The sequence below is a fragment of the Aspergillus aculeatus genome (genome assembly GCF_001890905.1).
Source record: "Aspergillus aculeatus ATCC 16872 unplaced genomic scaffold ASPACscaffold_7, whole genome shotgun sequence".
In the NCBI taxonomy this organism is placed as follows: domain Eukaryota; kingdom Fungi; phylum Ascomycota; class Eurotiomycetes; order Eurotiales; family Aspergillaceae; genus Aspergillus; species Aspergillus aculeatus.
In genome coordinates, this window is record NW_017962982.1 from 1,221,355 (window position 1) to 1,242,818 (window position 21,464).

General features: G+C 51.7%; 7 protein-coding genes across 7 annotated transcripts; 3 read left to right on the forward strand and 4 right to left on the reverse strand.

Moving 5' to 3' along the window:
• Window positions 1–249: 249 nt before the first annotated feature.
• ASPACDRAFT_28020 (uncharacterized protein) lies at window positions 250–2,089 on the reverse strand (the record flags this gene model as incomplete). The annotated part of the gene is made up of 5 exons (XM_020199530.1): window positions 250–477; window positions 547–860; window positions 932–1,091; window positions 1,166–1,856; window positions 1,914–2,089. The coding sequence occupies 5 exons, from the start codon at window positions 2,087–2,089 to the stop codon at window positions 250–252; spliced, it is 1,569 nt and encodes a 522-aa protein (XP_020056759.1).
• A 326-nt stretch (window positions 2,090–2,415) lies between these two features.
• Window positions 2,416–3,709, forward strand: ASPACDRAFT_43006 (uncharacterized protein; the record flags this gene model as incomplete). The annotated part of the gene is made up of 4 exons (XM_020201190.1): window positions 2,416–2,802; window positions 2,879–3,245; window positions 3,304–3,426; window positions 3,486–3,709. The coding sequence occupies 4 exons, from the start codon at window positions 2,416–2,418 to the stop codon at window positions 3,707–3,709; spliced, it is 1,101 nt and encodes a 366-aa protein (XP_020056760.1).
• Window positions 3,710–3,932: 223 nt separating this feature from the next.
• Window positions 3,933–5,575, forward strand: ASPACDRAFT_1869058 (TauD/TfdA family dioxygenase). Its single transcript, XM_020197923.1, has 4 exons — window positions 3,933–4,188; window positions 4,279–4,765; window positions 4,840–5,145; window positions 5,218–5,575. Exons 1-4 carry the CDS (start codon window positions 3,939–3,941, stop codon window positions 5,372–5,374), a joined length of 1,200 nt encoding a protein of 399 aa, XP_020056761.1. The 5' UTR covers window positions 3,933–3,938; the 3' UTR covers window positions 5,375–5,575.
• Window positions 5,576–6,610: 1,035 nt separating this feature from the next.
• ASPACDRAFT_1880763 (uncharacterized protein) lies at window positions 6,611–11,791 on the reverse strand. Its single transcript, XM_020198215.1, has 14 exons — window positions 11,495–11,791; window positions 11,154–11,429; window positions 10,912–11,119; window positions 10,625–10,851; window positions 10,297–10,576; window positions 10,008–10,241; window positions 9,209–9,957; window positions 8,997–9,159; window positions 8,610–8,945; window positions 8,451–8,562; window positions 8,208–8,395; window positions 7,541–8,159; window positions 7,401–7,481; window positions 6,611–7,335 (listed from the first exon to the last, which is right to left on the reverse strand). Exons 1-14 carry the CDS (start codon window positions 11,702–11,704, stop codon window positions 6,765–6,767), a joined length of 4,254 nt encoding a protein of 1,417 aa, XP_020056762.1. The 5' UTR covers window positions 11,705–11,791; the 3' UTR covers window positions 6,611–6,764.
• A 928-nt stretch (window positions 11,792–12,719) lies between these two features.
• ASPACDRAFT_43011 (uncharacterized protein) lies at window positions 12,720–13,524 on the reverse strand (the record flags this gene model as incomplete). The annotated part of the gene is made up of 2 exons (XM_020201191.1): window positions 12,720–13,160; window positions 13,303–13,524. The coding sequence occupies 2 exons, from the start codon at window positions 13,522–13,524 to the stop codon at window positions 12,720–12,722; spliced, it is 663 nt and encodes a 220-aa protein (XP_020056763.1).
• A 4,191-nt stretch (window positions 13,525–17,715) lies between these two features.
• ASPACDRAFT_1855998 (uncharacterized protein) lies at window positions 17,716–19,753 on the forward strand (the record flags this gene model as incomplete). Its single annotated transcript, XM_020197462.1, has 2 exons — window positions 17,716–19,601; window positions 19,663–19,753. The coding sequence occupies 2 exons, from the start codon at window positions 17,716–17,718 to the stop codon at window positions 19,751–19,753; spliced, it is 1,977 nt and encodes a 658-aa protein (XP_020056764.1).
• Window positions 19,754–20,303: 550 nt separating this feature from the next.
• Window positions 20,304–21,348, reverse strand: ASPACDRAFT_1855999 (uncharacterized protein). The gene is made up of 2 exons (XM_020197463.1): window positions 20,876–21,348; window positions 20,304–20,771 (listed from the first exon to the last, which is right to left on the reverse strand). The coding sequence occupies exons 1-2, from the start codon at window positions 21,219–21,221 to the stop codon at window positions 20,563–20,565; spliced, it is 555 nt and encodes a 184-aa protein (XP_020056765.1). The 5' UTR covers window positions 21,222–21,348; the 3' UTR covers window positions 20,304–20,562.
• Window positions 21,349–21,464: the final 116 nt, after the last annotated feature.

Below are 21,464 nucleotides of genomic sequence, written 5' to 3' on the forward strand. Positions count from 1 at the left end.
AAGCCAGAAGATTAGCGCTTGTTGACGAGACCTCTGAGAATCCAGTTTAGTATGGCTACCCCTTCTACGTATTTCAACATCGGCGTGTTGAGACTTCGTGAAGTCATGAGAAGTAAATGCACTTCGCAAAGCTGCTCAGCCTTAAAGGTGTTCAGACACCCGGAAATACTATACATCCTATGAAAGCTCGTTCAGCATTGTATTTATTTTGTGTTCAAATCTGTAGGAAGAGTCCAGAGCGACCCTCCACTACCGCCGCTTCTTCAGCATCAAGAACCGCGTCACCTGCGACCCATCGGTCAAATCCTTCGTCACGGGATGGAGACTATACCCAAACAGCCAGGGCAGCACCACAAAGCGCAGAAGATAGTACACCACGCCTAGCCCCAGGATCCCCAACGCCACGACAGGACTCAACCAATACGGAATACTGGACGTACTCGAGTTGGGCGGCACAAACGGCATGACCAGGAGGAACTTCACACACGATCCCTTTATGTTAGCCAAACAATCCGCAACTGGATGCTTAGAATGAGGGGAACGTACAATATTCGCAGCAAGATAGAACCCAATCACCGGCCACGGCGCCGTGTAGGAGGACGACCACCCTTCCCCGGTCCGCGAGAGGCGCATCTTCACCAGCCCCACCGTGATGGCCGTCAGCATCAGACACATCGGGTACGAGGAGAGCCCGACGACAAAGCTGAAGGCGTCGCCTGCCGGCGGGGCGCAGATGAACAGGACAGTCACCCCGAGGTGCACGATCAGCGCGGCGATTGGGGTCTTGAACGGCCGGTTCTGCATCATGACGTCCGGGAACGGGGTGATGCCGTCTTTGGCGAGTTCTTGGAGGAGGCGCGCTACATTCCGGGATCAGATCAGCTTGAGTCGGGGTTTGAAGGGATTTTAGAGGTGGAAGAAGAAGACTTACGGACAACGAATGCCACTCCTAGGAGATGGCCGATGGCGGATAGGGCTACGAGGGCGGGTAGGGCTCGCGTGGCCGCGGTCTCGCCGAAGACGTTGCGGAACAGGCTGGCTGCGATCGTGACGCTGGCGGTGCGGAATTCTTCTTTGGGCACGCCGGCGAACTATTTTCCGGTAGAATGGAGTTCAGTTACGGTATCTCAGGTCGTAACAGTGATTATGATAGGGGATTACTCACGTAAGCCACGTTAGCCAGGACATACAACACGGTGATGATGCCCATGGCGCAAGGAAGGGCGATCCGGAGGGTGTGTTCGGGGTTCTTGACCTCAGACAAAACGGCATTCACATTATCGTAGCCCTGGTACGAGAAGATGGCGTCGAGGAGGGCGGTGCCGATATCGTACCCATTGTTCGAGGTGCCCTCGAAGGAGGTCTTGACGTCGAAGTTGTGAGGCTTGGGGATGCGGAGATGCCCCGCCAGCGCGGCGAACCCCGTGCACACGATGAACAGCAGCGTGAAGAGCTTGACCATGCTCAGCACATCCTGCATCGCCCGTCCCACCCGGGGCGCCACCGTGTGCACACCCACGGCGAAGGAGACCGCTGCGATGGCCAGCCCGCGTTCCTTCCAGGTCGTTGACTCCACCCCGGCAGCGGACAGGAGGTACTCGGAGGCGGTGATCGCGTTGCTGGCAGACACCTGCAGGAACAGGCAGAAGAAGAGGTAGATGCACGTCTGCATGCGCTTGGGAGCGAAGGATCGCTCCAGGTACACCTTGATACCCCCGGAGCGAGGGATCCCACTGCCGAACTCCAGCATGACCAACGCCCCGCAGGCGGAGATAATCCCCGCAATCACCCAGAGCAGTAGCGACAGCCCGACACTGCCGGAGAGCTTGAAGATGGTCGAGGGGGTGGAGAAGATTCTGTCTTCTGTTAGCAAGAAATAAAATGTTCTTGGATTGGCAAATAAACGGACTAACCCGGCACCTATAATCTTGTTGACAATCAGCGAGATGGCTCCCAGAACTCCAATCTTGCGATCCTGGAGCACATGATTCTCGTTAACGGTGAGTCGTTCCCCACCCTTGAGGCTGTCATCGTCAGGGTGAGACGAATGTGTCTGGACGGGCGCCTTGGAGATTGTGTCGCTGCCCATTTTGACTCCGGCCTGGAACGTACAGCCATAGCCCCCGGTTCGGAACAAAGTAGTTTATATACTGATCTGATTAAACCTTAGTCCCGATCTGCAAATGACGTGATAAACGCCACGAAAATGCAAGCTCGTGGAATCCTGTCGGCTTCACTCCGAAGGGAATTTAGCTGCCAAGGTGGTTAAGTCTTAGTGGATGAGTTCACCTGCAGCTGGGATGGCGTTATTCCCACCAACCCCACTCCACCGCAATCCGCAGCCCGTATTAAACTGACCGATGTGGGAGAGAGAGCTCCATCATCATCTTAAAAACACCAATGAATGCCTAAACTATGACTACTACTTTCCAACCATTCGACGTGCCAGGCGCCCAGACCGTGCATGGAAATGCCTTTCCTTATGGACTGAAAATCCACCGCCCGGATGGAGCAGCCAGCAGTGACGTGCCGACTGTCGATGATGCCGTGACGGCCATCACCTCCCTAGCTAAGTCCGGACGCCTGTCCAAGCTACTACGGCGACACGGCGCCGTGCTCATCCACGGGATCGGCCATCCCTCCGCAGAGACCTTCGCGCGACTCGTTAACGCTGCCGAGAGAGCGCGTGGCTCCCATCCGTTCGAGCAGATTGGTCTCGCCGGGAAACGCACCCTGGTGGCCGAGAATGTGTGGACGGCCAACGAGGGACCGTCCGATCGTCGATTCTACCAGCACAATGAGGTGGGCTGCAGTACTCAGTACTACATTCTCATTAAAGGAAGCAAAATGAATGGTTAAAAATTGTCTTTGTGTTTAGTACTCACGTTACACGCGCTTCCCGTCCAACATCCATTTCTACTGCCAGACGAAAGCCCCGCACGGTGGACAAACCCCGATCGCACACAGCGCCTTGGTCTACGAGAGGTTGCAGGAAGCGGTGCCTGACCTCGTGCACGAGGTCCACCAACGGGGCCTTGCCATGAAGATGGTCTTCCGGGCCCCGGGTCACGAGGGCCGGGGAAACGAGTTCAATTGGGCGGGCGAGCACAGCTTTGGACAAGAGTTTGAGGCCGGGGATGCTCGCGACACGCAGAAGGCCAAGGTTGAAGCGCAGGTGCGCAGGCTCACTCCGACTTTTCGGTGGTTGAAGGACGATACGCTGGAGTTGACGCAGTATATTCCGGGTACGTCCTTTCCCTACGTAGTCTTCGAGTGCGGGTGCAGTACTGATTCGTGCGGAAGGTATTCGACGCGCTCCTGCTAGCGGACGACCGGTTTGGTTTAACGGGTTGGTCGGTCGGTATGGAATGACGCGTGATCTGGGAGCGTTGGAGCCACCGTATCTGGGGCGCGATGGAATGACATGTACGGATTGACAGAGCCCCCTCCGAACAATCCGATTGAATGCTAACAAGTGTGAATAGATCTGCCGTGCGACTATGGCGATGGGACTGTTATTCCTGCGGAGTACCTCCAACGACTGGAGGAGGTGGTGGATGGTCTGGAGATCGACCTTTGTCTGGAGGAAGGGGATCTGTTGCTGGTGGATAATTTCCAGGTGTCGCACGGGCGCAAGCCGTGGACGGGGGATCGCCGAATCCTGGTGAGCATGTGGGCGAACGACCAATTTTCGATTGAGGCTTTTTAGAGGGATAGAAACGTTGAGATGGTGGAGAGAGCAACCCACGATCGTGGAAGATGCCGGATTGAAATGGCGCGCATGCATGCATGGGTGGAGCGATGGCGTGCTGCATCCCGGTCATCACCACATCTCAGCTCTCAACGTCGCCGTAAGCACAGATAAGAATAGATAAGAACCCCGCAAATACTCCAGCCCCATCCAAACAAATCAACACGCACGCACGCATACGTTTACCATGGCTGCCGTCGAGACTCTCGTCCAGCCTGACATTCAATATCATCCCGACTGGGACAAATACCAGGCCCGAACCGCCCGACGCAAGGCCACGCAGACCCTCCCCCAGAGAGTACCCGATGGGTTTCCCACGGAACTGGTCTCCAAACTCGTCTGGGAAGGCAAGGATGTTGAGTCTCGCGATGACTGGGTGGTGCGTTTGACCGACAGCGAGCTGGATGAGATTGATGCCGCCTTGCAGAGCTTTAAAGGTACAGTAGGTTAGGGCATCGACGCCCAACCCTAAGTAGCCCTAATCCCCATCCCCATCCATCTTGTCTAATATATCCTGAGCATCACAGCGCGCAATCTCCCTTGGGGAGCAATCAACCAATCCACCTTCCCCCTACCGGCGCTACACGATCGCCTCCGCCAGCAATCGAGGGAACTGCACCTCGGCCGGGGATTCTTCGTCCTGCGCGGCCTACGCATCGACCACTATTCACGGGAAGACAACATCATCATCTACGCCGGGGTATCAGCGCACGTCGGTAACATCCGCGGACGGCAGGAGGACCAACGCTTCTCCAGCGGCACGTCGCTCGTGCTCTCGCATATCAAGGACATCACGCGCACCACGCCCACCGGCACCATCGGCGCGCCCTCGAACACAGCCGACAAGCAAGTCTTCCACACCGACGCGGGGGACATCGTCTCCCTGCTGTGCCTCCACCCCGCGGCATCCGGCGGCGAAAGCAAGATCGCCAGCAGCTGGCTGGTGTATAACATCCTCGCGCGCGAGCGGCCGGATCTGATCCACACCTTATCGCAGGACTGGGTGGTCGATGGGTATGCATCCGGCCCAAAACCTAACCAGTGTAACTGAAACGTCAAACACCGGGGACACTGACAAAACAACACAGCTTCAACAACCCCGCATCGCCCTACACCAAACGCCCCCTGCTTTACTTCCAGCCCGCCACCGAATCCACCCCGGACCGCGTCCTCATCCAGTACGCCCGCCGCTACTTCACCGGCTTCCAGGCCCAGCCCCGCTCCGCGGACATCCCTCCAATCACTGAGGCGCAGGCCGAGGCCCTGGACGCCTTGCACTTCCTGGCCGAGCAGCACAGTGCCGCGCTGGACTTCCAGAAGGGCGATGTGCAGTACATCAACAATTTGAGCATCTTTCATGCCCGGAATGGGTTCCGGGATGAGCCGGGGAAGGAGTACGTTGATCTTTGCCCCTCCCCCCACTCACTTTGTGGGAGAAGAGGTGTCCTGTGCTAACACATTCATAGACGCCATTTGCTGCGACTGTGGCTGCGCGATCCGGAGTACGTGTGGGAGACGCCCGAGCCGCTGCGGAAACGGTGGGATATCGTCTACAAGGATGTGCGGGTCGAAGAACAGGTGTTTCCGCTGGAGCCGCGGTTACGGAAGACGGTTGGGGCCTAGGGGGATGTCTCAACATGGGTTGAATTCAATGTCCTGTACTGGTGTCCGCATGATCGGTGACGATAGATAGCATGTATGGAGAGTTTCTGGTAGCCTCGCCGCGAAGTTTGATACTTACTGAGCAATTGGTCGCGGATAACAGGCTGGGGTGGCTCTTATAGACGCTCATAGCTCTAGACGTTATAGGTAACAGCATTTGGGCCGATCTAGTTGGTTGTACAGTACAGGTACAATGAATCCCCGGCTGTCAGACATCGCGCAGGCGGAAAGACGATTTCTAATGGAGCATATAAACAGCATAAAGATCTGTGCGAACGATGACTACAATGCTAGTGACTGTGCATGATCCTGCGGTCTAGCCGCAGGCATCCATCAACAAGCCAGATACAAATACTAATGATTGTATAATAGAGCCTACTCCCACCGGCACCCTCCTCCCCAGTCTTCGCCCCGCCCTCGAACCGAATCAAAACATTAGTCTCTAGCCGCTTCGAGAACCGGCGATACGCCCTCGGGGCATGCTCGATGTCCACCACTGAAGGAAACACAAACCCAGGCCTCGCCTTCTCTACCCGGATCAGCTCCAGCAGCGGCGCCACCACGGTCTTCGAGTCCACTGCCCCCGCGCGCAGGGTAAGGCCCTTCTTCCACACCTGCGCCAGCGGGAACGTCACTGTCGGCGCGCGCATGGTCGCTTCTTTGATCACGGATGGGTCAGGATCGGGCATTTTTCACACTTCTTGTTTGTCTGTTGTGTGTGTTGCAGGCAGGGGAGAGCGGTTAGTGAACCGTGTGAGAAATGGTAATATATATCGTATCTGGGAGGAGTGGTTTGGTCCACCATCGCACGTGTTATTGCCATGCTTTCTCCATGGAAAACTACCGGGGTATTCTCTGTTGAGAGGGGCCAAATAGAGGTAAAGGTGGACGAAAAAGGAGGGCTTTGTGATATAAGGCTGCTAGCATAGTCAGCAACGCCGGTTTGTCTCCGCTTCCCCGAGACGAACTGCTATACTATTGAGTGTTCGGACTGGACGCTAACAAACATCCAAGATTAGAGGGAATCCGAACAGTTTCCCCTGTCAGCATCAATGCAGCTCCCGAGGCCCATTGCCGGCTGCATCGGATCGATGAAAAGAGAGGTTGATGATTTGCATGTTTATATCATGACAATGTCCGGCCTCAGGCCCCGGGTGGCTGTTTCCAGCAGCCTAATTGCAACCACTCGGCAAGCGGGAATTCTTTCACTACTTGGATGCCTGTATTAATACCGCGTCGGTAACCATTTACTAAAGACCTAGGTACGAAATTTGAAGTGCCCGCTTTGCGAAGGTAAGACGTGCTGAGATCTTCTTCGACTTACCCCCAAGTACAACCGCCCTAAGCAAGCCTACCCCCTCATCACCCGCCCATTCTGCATCTTAACCACCCGATCAACACCTTGAACCTCATCAGGTCGATTCGAGATCTGTAGAACTGTATACCCCCTGAATCCTTGGTCTACCACCTGTTGCATCAAAGCGTGAGTCGCAGCGTCGGTACCGCTGGTCGCCTCATCTAGGATTAAGATGCCGCCGCCGCTGCCACCACCACTTCCCACACTGTCGCGCTCCCGATTCCACTTACGCACCAACGCAACAGCCAGCGCGAACAGCCTCCCCTCGCCTTGCGACAAGGACGCAGACGTCAGTTCTTCGTCCAGGCCTCCGCGCGATGTAACCACAGCCAGAAGACTGCACCGCTCCAAGGCTGAAAGCAGAGTCGAATCCGCCGCACGGCTGGTAGGATCGAGGTTGAAGCGAATGGAGCCAGGGAGAAGGAAAGGATCCTGCGGGATGGCGATGATGCGGGAGCGAAGCTCATTGCGGGGGACGGTGGAGATGTCAATCCCATCGATGGAGATCGTGCCGCTTAGAGGGTCGAGAAGACGCAGGAGGGCTGAGACAAGGGTGCTCTTGCCGCTGTGAAGAGGTCAGTGAGAGATAGCTATAAGATACACCACATGCAATCGGAGACTCTGACTCACCTGCCAGTCCTTCCACAGATCATGACTTTCTCACCGCCTTCAATGCTCAGAGACACATTGTCGCACGCGCGCGTGGTACCGCTGTAGTATTGTAGTGAACATTAGTCAAAGGCTTATCTTGTCAGACATGACACACGCACTCATATGAGGCAGAAAGAGAATCGATCTCGATCCGTCCATCGGCAGGCCAGCTTGGTGGCAGTACCACCCTTTCCCGCGCATCATGCTCAGAAGGCATTTTCATCTCAAAAGACCTTGTCCTTGCAATCGCACCAAGCGAGGTCTCCAGAGAGGTATAACTGGATACCACCTCCTGCAGGGTCTGACTGAAAGCCATAATTGCAGTTAAGGAGACTCCGAGCTTTCCTGGGTCGGTGGACTCACGCAACGACGTGGCTAGTGCGATGAGTATCACAGCTAGGGCAGCAACGAGCAGGTCGAGGACAACGTTAAGCCACCGCTGAATACAATAGAGGAGGTAGTAAGGCTTTTGCGAATCGTCGAGTCGGCGTAAGCATTCGGCCACAAATGAGCGCTGCCATCCAAGGCCTCGGATAGTAGACAGACCCTCGAGAGTCTCCACGAATAGTGTATAAAGTGGGCTTCTAGCTTCGAGATCGAGAAATCGGACCTGTCTTGAAGTTCGCAGGTAGACTTTCTGCGCACAATATAGTACCAGTAAACACGGAAATATCGTCACAGCCATGTAGCTTGACCCCAGTGATATCAGTGCGACCTGGGCAAAGCATTGCGCAACACCTGAACGTGGGATTAGTTTTAGAATTGAGTGACAATGATCCAACATACTCAGTACGGTCCCGAAAGCCATGGTGGGTAGGACAGCATCTACAAGGGTCATGTCCTGGCTGAATCTATTCAAGATGACGCCAGAATCAACTCCAGCAAAGGAATGCATCGGCGCATCGACTACAGTTCGGACAAGAACCCGGTGCAGCTCTAATCCCGACCTCATGACGATCTTGATCATGATTTGCCTGGATCAACAGTTAGCTAGGAATACACGGAGGGTAGATCATGTTATAGGCTTACCATATCATAAGCCCCTGGGACCCTGAGGCAGCTACGGCAAGGAGAACGTAGATACCAATGAACTGGGCGGTCTTTTTTCCACCGTCGTTCGTGAACAGTTCCAACCACACCTCTTGAAGCCTAATTAGCATAGTAGGATGCATATTGTGGATGACTTACGGGGAAAGGTAGAGGAGAATGTGTGCACGACAATAACCAGACAAGCTCCCAAGATGCTGGGCCATCCGATGGCCTTCATGTAGTACGTGTAGACTGCAACGTCGCCTGTGCGGCGAGCTATATCTGCGATGTCATCGACAGTGAGGGTCTCCACCTTTTTCGTAGAGGCAGGCTTGTCTTGACTCTCATCTTCGGCAGTTGGGGTTTCCGGGCTGGCCTCCGATGCATGTGTAATCGGCTGCGAAATTAAGCCAAAGCTCCGCACGCTGCCTTGGTTCTCGATACGTCCGTTCGAACTTAGCATGACGATGTGATCCGCGACATGCGAATGCTGGTCTAAACTAAGACTCAGATATAGCTCTCGAGATTGTCCTGGCCTGTACTGACCTGTGTGAGTTGCCATCATTACAGTCGTGCCTATTTGCCGGCAGACTCCATTGCGGCCAAAACAGGCCTCAAGCACGTACTGTGCCGTCTTTATATCAACAGCACTCAGAGCATTGTCAAGTACCAAGAGCCCTTTTCGCGAATAAATGGCTCGAGCTATTGCCTGTGAGATTGTCAGTACGATGAGACCATAATAGAAATTGGTGATGTACGAGACGCTGCTTTTGTCCTCCGCTCAGCTTGAGCGCCCCACTGCCGACCATAGACTGATCACCCTGCGGCATTCGGGAGATGTCCTGCTCCAATGCACAGGCTCTCAGTACCTCTTTGTACCATTCGGTGTCCATTACTGAGTAACCACTGATATTTTTGCGAATGGTGGTGTTCCGAAGCCAGGGATTTTGGCTGCAATAGCCGGCATCTGGCCATGATCTTGTAATTGTTCCTCGTTCACAGGGTAATTCACCCAGCGCTGCTTTCAAGAGGGTGGACTTTCCACTTCCAACAGGACCAATAAGCATCGTCACAGTGCCTCTCTTGATTGTGAGGTTGATATCTGTTAGAGAGAAGTCAGATCCAGGAATCGGACGAATATCCGCGTCCGTCAACTGAAGAACAATTTGGTCGAGATTGGGCTGTGTTTTGGGTTCCAATGCTTTCAATTCAACCATTGACCCGTGTCCACTGGAGCTATCCGTTTCAGGTTCGAGGTCCCTTTCTGACGAATTGAAATCCACGGAAGGAGAAACGAGGAATTTGTGGATGCGGTCAAAGGCCCCCAGAGCGGCTGTTACAGCCGGAATAGATGCCAGGAGCTGTAGCGCCGGGCTCGTGATGAGACTGATGATCGCAAGGGATGTAAAAGCCTGTACAGTAGACAGTGTATTTGAATGATCGATCTTGGCAAGGATAACGAAAGCCGCGAATGTGACGAGAGAGGCACACATTTGAGGCAGACTTGCTTCCTACAGTCAGTGGACTCGAGCGATTGCAAGGAGATGGGATACTTACCGACCACGTTAAGCCACACGATTAACCATCGGAAGTCCTTAGACAAGCTCAGCTCTCGCTTTCTTTGTGCCTGAAGAGTTGTGGCGAGCATTTCAGATAGCCCAAGCATCTTGATACTTTTCATCGACCGCAACGCCGTGGAAATTATGCTCACACGGCGCTGGATAGCCCCAACCCAGACCTTCTGCCTTGCAGGCATGAAAGTTGCCATATACGTCTGGACGGATGTACACACTGTTGCAGAGCATTGTCTCAGATACAAAGAATCGAAGAGGTGGAGAGAACCTACAGAGAATCACAAGAGTCGGGGCGACGCAAACGGCACCGAGCTGACGCTCTAAGAGCCAGATACCAACGGCGATCTCCACCAATCGAGCCCAGGTCTCGCTGATTTGCTCGAGCGACCGTGCGATCATGTCAACGTCAGTACTCATAAGGGTTACAGCAGCTGAATCATCGTGAGGGCCATCGGCAAGGACCATGGTGTGGTCGTAGATCAATGCAACGGCCGCGCCTCGGTACATAGTGATCATCCGGTATAGTTGGTGTTTGTAATGCACCGTCGAGATCTAAAATTGTTTAGAGCTTCTGCGGTCAATTGACTAGGATTCACATACTGCAATTCCTCCATAGATAAGTGCTGCGGCCCCGATTAGGCCATAGTTCTCGTTTCTTGTCACTTGGGTTTCGGGTCTGTGTAGATGCTCGATTGCACGCTGAATAAAAAATGTCTGCGCATAGCTGAATCCAATCAGACATAGTCTGGGTAATATTGTTCGAAATATTGCCCATCGTAGACTGATCACGGTCGCAAGTATCAGGCTGCGTGTATGGGTAGATTTGTCTGCAGGACTGAAAGCTTAGTGAGAATGTCATGAGCCAAAACCACGAGTGAGAATCGTACATTTGGCCCACGCTCTTCGAATTCTTCGTCCTAGATAGCTTGAGCTCAAGGCTTCGTCCGTCGGAAATAGATCTTCAACTGTCAGAAGCTTTCGGAAGCCTCTAAGGAATAGACCGTTGAGCCACCAGAAGACAGTGCGAGCGAAGATTCCACTGGTTGACTCGGGCGAGATGTCACGAAATGGTGGCCTCATTGCGTTTATTTTGGACTTCCAACAAGAGTAGGGCGAGCTTCAATGCAACGGTTGCGGCAGCTAGTGCTGGCAAAGGATATGGATAGTGCCGGATAAATAGGGTGCGCACTTGCACAGCATCGAATAGCGTTGATATGAGAAGATAGATGCTCAGAAGCGATGACGGGCGCAGTGAACGGTCGTGTTCGAGGGCTGTTAGGACAGCGATGTCTAAAGAGTCCACCAGCGACAGGACAATGGCAGGGAGGGCCGTCCTGATGAGGTTGTGGCGCGCCCATGCGACCACCGATGTGATTTGTAGACCGACAAGACAAAACCCAACAGCCTTCATTTGGCCAGTTCAGCTGTTAGCATATGTGCCAATGACAATCAGATGGAGGTACGACGGACAAGCTTGCGCCAATGAGCCTTGTTAGCAACCGTTTTGATGTTTGCCGTGTAGAGCGACCGAAACCGCCAAGGGACCACGAGGAGAAAAATGGCCGATGGGCCGATGGATAGAATACTCTGTTCGAATAGCAGAGTGAAGTCAAAAGTTGCTAGGCAGGTGATAACCGGTCCAAATGAGTTGTCCGCTGCGGGCGAGCAGCTGCTTGCCATATTGAAGTTCGAGGTTCAGCATACAGACACAAGGATGGAGGATGGGATGGATCAATTTTGGAAGAAGAGAAGGGAGGAGAGAGCAATATTTGAAGAGTTGGAGATAGGAATGGACGGATGGCAGGAAGGAAAGATAAGGTACCTAGTAGGCATGTGACTGACCAGGGACCCTGGTCAATGAACGTAAGCGCGTGGCTGCCTGGACGCCTGGACGCCTGGACACAGGTAGACAATAGCTTCATCTACATACCAAGCCTTATAGATAATCCAGACTCAAACAGATATCTGACATGTCTCATAATCAATCATCGAACAGAAATCCACAGTGGCTAACTCTCCCATTCACACGTGCAAGACAGTAGCGTATACGTGAAGGTCTTCTTTTACATCAATATACTTAGTGAATACCGTGCCACCGGCTGTTCTTTTTAATCTTTAAAATATGCTTTTAAGACTACTAGTAAATAATCAAACTCAATACCCCAACTCCACCAACATCCTTATATCGTATCAACTTCTTTTATTCGGAAAGACACTTGTAAATTTATATAAACTGGAAAATCAAATAAAAATTGCAAGAGCTCGCAGATTAAGGCCTGGGCTTCAATAGTTTTATACAAAGTTTCTCTTTTTTCTTTAAAAAGAAAAGTTGATAAGGCTGCAGAATAGTCTATACAGAACACAGTTCTGCTTCAACACCAAGTTAAGCAGTTCTAGGCTTGAAAGGCGAGTAAAAAAAGACAGGCATCCTGGATAAGGTACCTACCAATCGAGACCTGTCGCAGCTGTCTCAAGCTATTTCCCCCTCTGGCAGATCAATGGCCAACAACAACTCGCCAGATTACAAGACGCTCTTTCTACAGTCCGAGCAGAGACGTAAGCACGTCATACACACCTGCATAAGTGCAGTCAACGAGGCTGAGATGTTCGCTCTACATGCAACGTGAACAAAACAGAGGATCTCTCATTCCTCCCCGAAGATCATTATCCGCTACCGGATCAACTACAATATTCGTCACCGACTCATCGCCTGATGTCGTCCACTCTTCCACCATTCGATGACCTCTGCATCAACAGGCTCCAGCTCCAAAATCACACTCTCCGCGCTCTCCGCGACAAGCTGCACCCAGTCGACAATATACCCCAACCGCTCATAGCAGTGGGCCGCTTGGTCCGCAAAATCAGCATACCATTCCTCCCGGGCCGCCGCACTCGCCCAGACCGTGCTAGCTGAGAACCGGATCATGGAATTCTGTTGCTGCGGAAAGTTGTCACTAGGGTGCGGCACTAATCCCACCTCATCATGGAAGCCGTGCGCGACAGGACGGACGGCGAGAGTAGGCGAAGGATGGATGTAGACTTGGCCCCTTGCAGTGGGGCAGGACATTGTGCTGGTGAAACGCTGATACGCATACCACAGGATGCGCTTGTGACATTCAGCGTCGACGAGGAAATCCTAGACTATTGTAGATAGCGAGACGGAGATTACGCAAGAGGGACAGGGTTTCAGGGTGCTGTTCGTTCAACTGGAGCCACAAAACATCGACTGTCGGTGCTTCAGCTGGTGAAGGGAAATCCTGAAACGTTGGATACCCTACCTGGCCCATGGCACCCATGGGACACCAGATGGCCTCAGGGCTGGGACAGATCCGATGACGGGAGGCGACATCATCGATCCTCTTGCGAGCCCGGACGTCAAAGCGAGTTTGATATTCGAAGTCCTTATCGGGGGTGTATTGGGGCGGCGGGGATATCTGGGTTTGGAAGATCGTGCCAGAGTAAGAGGCGAGAGATGCCGATGAACGGACCGAGAGAGACATACTCGAGGAGCCGCAATCATGTATAGAAGCTGCAACAAAGGAGGACTGTCTTATGGTGTGCCCGATCAAGGCTTGTAGTTTGTGGCGTACAGTCTGATGTGGAGTCCAGGTGATTGCATCCCGCGGAGTTCGCCAGAGCAAAAGGCCCAAAAAGGCGCGGGACTCGAGCGGCGTTTGTTCCTCGAACCATCCCCCACTGCCACAAATAAGCCCAGGAAAGCGAAAGTCTGAAGGTGCCGTTGCCAGTGACTCAACCACTGCTTGCCATTCTTCCTCAATCCATCCACTCCGCTCTGCCGGGTCATACTCATTCTCGGCCAGCTTGACTGACAGTTCCACCAGCTCGAGAAAGTGGCCAGCACCCGAAGCAAAGCGCGGAGGGAGAGTGAGTGTAACGCTATGATTCAAAGGAGGCACTTCTTGAAGTAGAGGAAGGAGAAGACCAAGCCCTTAAGACAACTGGAATTCCTGCCACGCGGTTCCATCGCGCCATTGAATCAAAAGTACCGCCCTCCGAGATTCATCCGAAATCGGAGCCCAGAGAAGACGCTGAAAGCCAGAGACTGTAGATATGAAGACCAGCGACTGCTGCCATAGTGTATGTGCGACATGCTGTTCATCCATAAAATCCGCCTCCGGACGAAACATGAATCTGATAACGCTGAGGACGGGCGTCTTCGGAAGGCCATCACGCCGGGCCATGGCTGTCCATTTGATCCCGTGAAGGCATGGGTCCCGGCTCGGTTCAACAAAGACTCGGTGATCCATCGTATATTGAGGTGTGTCAAAGCATTTGCTTTCTGTGGAGGGACAAAAGAACAAAGGCCACGTCTGGTGCAAGAAGAGGAAGCTGCATGTGTTTATCTCTCAATCCGCTAGCACCGCCCTGTAATGCTTACTAAGTAGCTCTAGCCCTGAACTACGTCCATTGTTCTAGAATACGCGTGGAATCAATCCTCTTACGCACAGCACATCAGCTACAGAGGTAGCCAAAGCATTCAATTGAGATCCTGACACTCGCAAACTTACGCAACAACCCGGTAATTGACAAGTTCTCTTCTGGTTGGAATAGCTACTGTCTCAGTGATGATCAGGCCTCATCTGCATTCGATGGGTCTGACGCCGATGTACAGGTGATAGTATATCTCGAGTAGCCTACCTTAGAAACTTATGCCCCACTCTGAGACAACGAGACCAGTCCCAACGATCCTCATCAGTACCCACTCTGAACTTGAACGCTGGAAGCCCAGGAAACTACTAAGGTAGTCTCCGAGCCTTAATCTGCGGGAAGAATGGATATGTATAAACGAGCGGCGCTATTTCCCATCACAAGGATAGTTTCAAGAAAGGCCCTATGCGACAAATCCTCGCGCCACAATCTCAGTGGGTGTGACACCCTTGGGTGGACACCCTTGGGTGGTCCTATCCTAATGAAAATTATTATTGCGACGGCAGCAATCTGGGGTCACAACATAGAGGTAGCATGAGGGTAGAAGAACACCAGAATCGCAAGATCCCTCCCAGGTTAGGCTAAGCTACACTTTTGCTCCACATTGCGAAAGTATCGCTCACCCATCCATATAGTCGGTGTGCGTAAGTAAGCACTAAACGTGCTCCCAATATGAGCTATTCTACTGAGTAGTTCATTAGTCCTCGGTTGCCTCCGTTGTAATCTAGTCTAGATATATAGGCAAGCATTATCCCCTGCTGAAAGCCGCTATCCGGTCCTAGCGGTGACCCTAGGTGGGTCGTAGTGGGTCTTGCCCCTGAAAGGATCGGCGTTTGAAATGAGACCTGCGGGGTCGAGCAAGCTCAGGCGTATACAATGGCTTTGTGCTGAACTAGTTCGCGAGAAAGCATCAAACGATAGACCCAGGCTGGCGTAATCTGAGAGATGAGTGAAAGTGCTGTACGGTTTGTATGTGCAATATATCGTCAATTGAGGAATAGAACAGGCTCGCGCTCTACTGCACTGGATATATATAATCCCTCAAGTTCTCCCACAGCGTCTTTCAATATCCATTCTCATCTCCGTTTTCCCTTCTCTCTAGAGTCAGTCGTTCATCTTTCCTTCAGGAGGCCGTGCCACCATGCGACTCTCTGCAGCGCGAGCTGTTTGTCTTTCTTTCTCCCTCATATCCTTAGTGGTCGCTGACTGCTCGGCTGACAATCCTTGCACCGAGGGCTGTTGTTCTTCAGTCTCACTCGTTTGTGGATGTATGACGAGAGCCCTACGGCTATGACCGAGATTTATGTTCCCTTGGGTAAGCGGACCTCCGTACCTAAAACCAAGCTTTGATCGTTTAGATGGCTAATGAGTAAATAGACACGCTGATTGCCAATATCGATGGGAAGCTGACATGTCAGTGCATTTGAACTTTTGTTTCGCAGTACTAGTATGTTAGCTGTCCTGAGAACGGGGTTGTTTTTACACTTTGAAGGATGATTTTACGCATATTCTCTCAGCTAATCCATTCACATTGCACTAGTACTATAGCTCTATGAAAGAAAATAAATAATGCAATGAGTTATTGGCAAAGCACATAATTCTGCAATATGTTATATAGATGTTTACCTGTGATAAAATATAGATTGCACAAGCGCACCCTATGTCAACCAAAGCGAGACACTTGCCGGAGGACTATTGGGGTTAGTGTAAGATCCACCTCATAAACTGTATTTATGCACTATTGATTGTAATTTCATAACATTAAGGTACATCTGTACGTCAATCTTTATTAGAATTCCAATTCCTCCACCTTTACGCTACAATCTACATGCTTCTTCATTCTATCTCTGTCTTAAGATTCTTCACCAACCGGCTTTACTACAATATATGTCTCTTTTCATTTTCCAGATTGTCTCCGAAGTCCCCGCCGGCAGCATCTAGACGATCCCGGGTACACATCTATCTATGTGAAATTTTTTAAGATTCTGTAATTTCATTTTCAAGTTTATCTTGCGCTGCTGCTTCTTTTTAATCTTTGTTTATTTGAACTCGGCAATCAGCGCCTCAGGCGAGTCCCACTTTTTCTCCAAGAAGATATACTTCTCGATCTAATACTGCAGGTGAAGTATTATATTAGTTCATAGTATCAGCTTATAAGAATCCAGCTGTTCTAAATACAGTAATATTGGGTATCTCAGTAGAAAGCCATTCATGGACTCTATTCCTGGTCTATCTCTGGTTATGTGAAAGCCGATCAAGCAAGACCAAGATGATGCTATTTGGTGCTATCTGAGTATAATTTCAAGCGTGAGGAAAGACGAAGGAAACAAGGAAGGTGTTCCGGCTCCGGCGCGGGGAGATAACGCCTGTAGAAAAACAAAGCGAACTATGTAAACTGCCTAAACTACTGCAAGTTGACCCTCCATCTACACTGCCTTCACAATGTTTGCCCCATCGAGTAAGAGACCCATTCCATCTAGAAGCACGCTCACTGTTAATCCGCCTGTCCTTCCTCCAAGAGGCCTCATGACGGTCCATGTACTTTCCCTGACCGGGTTCGATTGAGACATGCAGTATAGCAACAGGCTAGTTGTTTGACAGAGAAAGCGCCACCTACGAGATAAACGGAGATGGATTACCGGTGAGCCAGCCTTGAGGTGGTGATTACAGAAGACTAGACTGGCATGTTGAGAGTCGGCTTGTTGAGTGGACGCATCGCCGTGACCGTGGGCGCTCCACAACCGCCACTTCCCATCATATTCGCTCACCATCATTTCTTGCCCCGGAGACGGACGTCGGATTGACGTGGCTCCACCCTCAAAGTTCTGTCTTGTCATTCTCTAATCCACATGGCCTCCCACTGGCGCTCCGATGCTAACGGGTGCTGACAATGGTCAGGATTTCCAGGGTACATGCAAGCCACCGACCGGGGGGGCAAACAGTCGGAACGAATCAGTTCCACCACCCGGTGAACCATATAGTCAATCAAGGCTTACGCGCATATCGAACTGCACTACTGTTCTCCAACCGTTCTAACAAGGCTTTTAGGAAGCATTGACGTGTGATCCCGGGGAGAAGGTCGAAATTGTGTGGGGATGGTTGTTCTCTTCCTACAATACATGCTCGATATATCTATACCCTCGATAATTCCAGTTCCTCGCATAGCATTGGAAAACCATATTCCGGAGCATCTGAGATATATTTATCTTCTTCGAGCTTAGCCCCTATTTCTTGTCGCAGATATGTCCGAGTCAAAAGCGTCACTTCGAAGTAGTCAGTCGGAATACTCGCAAGACTCTTCTGACTCGCTACCGTTCGATCCCCAGATGCTCGGCCAAAAGCCTTCGGGATCGCTGCGCCGGACCCCTCGACCATCCCCGCAATCACTTACAAAGAGCACTCTATCACAGACCCGGCTTCCTACCCGCATCGGTCCCGTTAGGCGTCGTGTTTCTAGTTTACAAGAACACCACCAGGCGCACTCCTCAGAAAATAACAGTCAAAGCAACCCACCTCAGCGTTCACAACCCAAAGAGCAGGACGGGCATCGTGACGAGGGGTTACAGACCAGGATAGAAGGACCTAGTCTCGATGACATGATAAGATATTTCCCGGTCAAATGGGAGGAGACCCAGGCTTCGATGCGCGATGATAGGCAGAAAATTGCTTCCTTACAACGGGAGCTGGAAGCGGAGCGGGGAAAGAACCTGCAGCTCCAAGCACAGCTGGCCGATTCCAAGAAGTCGACAGCGCTGGAACTCCGAGCACTTCGAGAAGAGAATCAAAGCCTTGAAGATCAAATCACACAACTTCGGGCCAACTTGAAGGACTTGAAGAATGTGGAAACGGCGTTGACGGAGGCAGAGAGAGAAAGGAAGAGGCTCCAAGAGGAGGCACTTCTTCTGCAAGACCAGGTGACTGAGCATAACGACCTGATTGTCAGACATGACGCCCTGAGTTCCGAACATAACGACCTGAGGTCCAGACATAACGCCCTGAGGTCCAGGCATGACGCCCTTAGTTCCGAATATAACGCCCTGAGGTCCAGACATGACGCCCTGAGTTCCGAACATAACGACCTGGGGTCCAGACATAACGCCCTGAGTTCCGAACATAATGATCTGCTTTCCAAACATGACAATCTGCAAAAGGACGTCGCCGACCTCAAGGAATGGGAAACCTCGGCGACGAATGCAGCCAGTGCGGAGAGAGAAAAAAGCGCAGAACTTCAGAAACAGAAAGATAGCTTAGAAGAAGATTTGCGAAATGCAAGAGAAAGGATCGGAAGATTGACCGAAGAGAAGGCGGAGCTTGCGCAAGACAAGGAAATGGCCAGTTTGCTTGCGGGCAATCTCCATCTACTTGGAGCACAGATCACCCACTTACAGCAGATCGCCGAGACCATCAGCAATCGACAAATTTCGATAGTTGAGGACAAGGCTGAACTTCCAACCCAGGCCAATGAGGCGTCTCACGCGTTTGCGACCTCGGGTCTTCAATCTATGAACGAAAGCCTCGAGAGATCGGTAGTGCGGGATGAAATAGCTTGCCACGAAGCGAAGATACTGCCAATCCTGAAGGGAATCCAGGACGGCACGAGCTCAAATCATGAGCGGCTGCAAGAACTTGCCTCTACTCTGGACCGAAGAATCCAAGATGACTTTGCCAACAACCTTTGCCAGCGTGTCGACTCGATCCTCGAATGCCGTCTTGGATCACTGGAGTCTAAGATACATGAGAGGAAGGATAACACTCAGGTACTGAACGCATTGAATAACCTCGAAGGCAAGCTCGATAGCCTATATTTCATGTCGATAGTGGAGAGAGTTGAGGCTTTGGAGAAACAAGTGTCAAGTCTTGGGGAAAAGTCGTCTCAGCGAGCCGACATGGAGGCCACCCGCCCACCTTTTGATTCTGAAGCCTGCCTTTGGGTCAGTATCCCTTGGAGCGACATGTCGACCATACAAAAGATTTTTGCCCCGTGTCAGCAATGCGCGGCAGGTGACATCGCATTCCCCGTCGTCGCGGAGACAGGAGAGATCCCCAGCCCAGAGCTCCGACCCAGTACGCCCCACTGCGAAGTTTCCGGCAGAGCAGCTCAGCTTTTTTGGCTACCACGTGGGAAAGTGTAAGTTTGATGGTCACAAGTGCATCTCGTCGGGAAAGAAGCTGATTCGAAATATTCCTAGCGCTGTCAAGGAAGATGGTCATTGGAATGAGTTGGGCCTGGAGTATCCCGGAAAAGTTATTCAGCTGATTAACAAAGTTCTAGCTTGGTGATGCTATAATGGCCCGATCAAAGGTGACAGAGTCCTATTGGTCCAATTTACAGAAATAATGAATTTTGATGAAGATAGTCCTTTCTACAGCAAAAGTCCTGATCCTGATTAGTCTATCTATGTAATCACTGGCCTGGTACCTGCCTGCCCGCCTGCCTGTCTTCATGATCTTTGGTGCCTACGTGGCAATTGTAGGAATAGCTCCAAGGTTAGCTATCGGGCTTCCCCGAGTCCACCATTGAGAGATGTACTCTCACCATCAATCATATTCATCATAACCATCGTTGGGGACAGTCTAGGATATCATATAATCAGGCCAACAGATGTTGCACAAGAAACTTTGTTCCAGGGAGCGTGAGTCAATTCCGCCCTACTTATCCACAGTATCTAATCATCCTAAGTGCGCGTGCATCGTCTGCAGCGCCTTTTTTAAGACTTAACAACTCATTTACATGGTAAACCTCACATGTGCAGGTTCTTTCATCCCAGCGAAACAGTGCCCATGTGGCTTGCCTTTTGGTAGTGAGGTAAGGGTAGACACATAGAGCACACCACCACGTATATATTTTTGGTCTAAGCTCAAACTAAACTGTACAAAACCTAGGAAACTCAGCAGACTAGTTATTATATTGGACATGGCTGACATAGCGACCAGGAGAGTGAGCATAGCCATATCCTGACCCCAACAAGTTCTACCCCTAACAAAATCTCTCGCCAACCTGTCGCAGTCTTGATAGCATCACTAATTCAATGCATCAGATTCGACCGTGCTCCAACTCATCCTGAAATGCAGTGTACCTCCCCACCTCGTCAGGTCTTTGTCTTCGCCGCCTTCGTTGTGGTGGTGGTAGTGGTGGTAGTGGTAGTGGTGGTAGTGGTCGTCGTCGTCGCCGCCGCCTCATCATTGACACACAGCTTATAGCTATTCCCCGTTCCCGGGGGATGATACACAGACCCCATGTACGTGTATTTCTCATTCATGATAACCCGATACTTGCCAGGTTCACCGGCACTGGACTCTGCCACCAAGAAAAGTCTCCTTGATTAGCAAACTCTGATGATATATGTATCTCTCACAAACCAACCCAAAACTCTCTTTTTTGGGAAAAAAAGGATGGCTCACTTCCAGAATAAACCCCCGAGATCAATGGGTACGCATACAGCTGGCTGGTGGATTTGAAGAACTTCTCGCCGTTGCCGTAGGTCTCCGGGTACTTGCCATACCCCTTCTGGCCCGCCGCTCGCGCCGTCTCGACGACCTTGGATTGCTTGATCGCCGCGTTGATGTTGGCCGCGGTGAACTTGGCCCCGCCGCAGTTCACATCCTTGACTTGGGCGCGGGGGACGAGGGTGAGGAGGTCGCGCGCCTCCAAGGGATTGGGATTGGGATCGGACTCGCTGGCGATCGGGCTGGCGACCGCGGTGAGGGCCAGGGCGAAGAGAAGGGCGGGCTTGAGGTTGAAGAACATTTTTCAGAAGGAGAAATGTGAGTTCTAGGAGAGAAACTATAATAAGATGAAGTGAGTGAATGAATGAATGAGTGACTGGGCTGATGCGAGATGGACCTGGCAAACAGTAGGTGCAGCGACGGTAGCCCTATATAGCCTGCACTTTTGACCCCATTATCTTGTTGACAATTGCGATAATTGGGAGTCAAACTCTATGAGGGCCGAGATGGATTCTCAGCCCCAAACAACGTTGGGTGATCAGGG

Excerpts from the sequence above, each read along its gene's own strand:
- ASPACDRAFT_1880763 (XM_020198215.1), bottom strand. The coding sequence starts at position 11,704 with ATGGCAAGCAGCTGCTCGCCCGCAGCGGACAACTCATTTGGACCGGTT. Across the intron at positions 11,120-11,153 it reads CAGCACTAGCTGCCGCAACC|TCCAAAATAAACGCAATGAG; the intron begins GTTGCATTGAAG and ends TCTTGTTGGAAG. Across the intron at positions 7,336-7,400 it reads ATCTGTGGAAGGACTGGCAG|CGGCAAGAGCACCCTTGTCT; the intron begins GTGAGTCAGAGT and ends ACCTCTTCACAG.
- ASPACDRAFT_1869058 (XM_020197923.1), top strand. The coding sequence starts at position 3,939 with ATGGCTGCCGTCGAGACTCTCGTCCAGCCTGACATTCAATATCATCCC. Across the intron at positions 4,189-4,278 it reads CGCCTTGCAGAGCTTTAAAG|CGCGCAATCTCCCTTGGGGA; the intron begins GTACAGTAGGTT and ends TGAGCATCACAG. Across the intron at positions 4,766-4,839 it reads CAGGACTGGGTGGTCGATGG|CTTCAACAACCCCGCATCGC; the intron begins GTATGCATCCGG and ends AAAACAACACAG.
- ASPACDRAFT_1855999 (XM_020197463.1), bottom strand. The coding sequence starts at position 21,221 with ATGTTCTTCAACCTCAAGCCCGCCCTTCTCTTCGCCCTGGCCCTCACC. Across the intron at positions 20,772-20,875 it reads CTCGGGGGTTTATTCTGGAA|AGTCCAGTGCCGGTGAACCT; the intron begins GTGAGCCATCCT and ends TCTTGGTGGCAG.